This window comes from Eimeria tenella, genomic scaffold, assembly GCF_000499545.2.
Source record: "Eimeria tenella Houghton genomic scaffold, Eth_scaff3661, whole genome shotgun sequence".
Taxonomy (NCBI): domain Eukaryota; phylum Apicomplexa; class Conoidasida; order Eucoccidiorida; family Eimeriidae; genus Eimeria; species Eimeria tenella.
Window position 1 is genome coordinate 1 of NW_013544595.1, and position 1292 is coordinate 1292.

Sequence of the window (1292 nt, forward strand, 5' to 3'; positions counted from 1 at the left end):
GCTGCTGCTGCGGCCGCGGCGACGGCGCCGACGGAGGCGCCGCCGGGCCCCGAAGCCGCAGCAGCAGCAGCAGCAGCAGCAGCAGCAGCAGCAGCTCCCCTCAGCTGCCTCGTCGCCGTCTGCGAGGCCTGCATTAACTGGTGCAAGTGCGAGAAGCGGGGCTTTCTGCGCATGCGGATAGAACTGACGCTGGCGCGGGCGCAGGTGCAGCACGGGCTGCTGCAGCAGGCGCAGCAGCAGCTAGCAGCAACTTTGAAGGAGTGCAAACGCCTCGACGACAAGCTGCTGCTCGTCGAGGCCTTTCTCCTCGAGTCCGAGATCTTCTTCATTCTCAAAAATGTCCCCAAAAGCAGAGCAGCACTCACTGCAGCAAAAACCAACGCCAACGCAATCCACTGCCCCCCCACGCTCCAGGGGCAGCTCGACCTCCAGGTGCCTGCTGCTGCTGCTGCTGCTGCTGCTGCTGCTGCGCTGCGCTGGTCTGGCAACTATTGCTGCTGCGCTGTTGCTACTGCTGCAACTAGCTGGTACTGCTGCGCTGCTGCTACTACTGCGGCAACTGCTGCTGCCGCTGCTACGGCAACTGCTGCTGCTGCTGCTGCTACGACTACTGCTGCTGCTGCGCTGCTGCTGCTGCTGCTGCAGGCGGGGATTTTGCATGCGCAGGACAACGACTACCGAACAGCATTTTCTTATTTCTACGAAGCTTTTGAAGCTTTCAGCGGACAAGAAGCAGCTCAGGAAAGCCACAAGCGACACCAGCAGCAAACCAAGGCTGAGGAGAAGACAGTCGCAGCAGGTGGGCCATTTGCAACAAAAATAAAAGACTTTTGTTTCGTTTTAAAGGCCTTTTCACATTTCTTGAACTATTAAAAGCCTTTAGGATTGTTGCTCTTTTGAAGCCCTTCTAAAGGCCTACATAATGAGTTTGGGATGTGGGGTGTACATACACCTGAATGGAAGTGGTTGGTCTGTCTGTACACCTGAAGCATATGGTGTGTCTGTCTGTACACCTGGAGCATGCGGGGCGCCTGTACAACTGAAGCATGCGGGGTGTGTGTACACCTCCAGTGTGCGGGGTGTGTGTACAGCTGAGCATGTGCATGTGGGGTGTCTGTACACCTGAGCGTGTGGGTGTCTGTACACTGAAGCGTGTGGGGTGTCTGTACACTGAAGCGTGTGGGGTATCTGTCCAGCTGAAGTATGTGGGGTGCACGTACACTCTGAAGCGCGTGGGGTGTACGTACACTGTGAAATTTTGTGGGGTGTACGTACACTGTGAAATTTTGTGG

General features: G+C 56.7%; 1 protein-coding gene across 1 annotated transcript; it reads left to right on the plus strand.

Moving 5' to 3' along the window:
* Window positions 1-171: 171 nt before the first annotated feature.
* On the plus strand, window positions 172-799 carry ETH_00037405 (proteasome PCI domain-containing protein, putative; the record flags this gene model as incomplete). The annotated part of the gene is made up of 2 exons (XM_013379622.1): window positions 172-432; window positions 646-799. Coding segments are annotated over 2 exons (415 nt in total), but the record flags the coding sequence as incomplete, so codon positions are not given.
* Between the last annotated feature and the right edge of the window lie 493 nt (window positions 800-1292).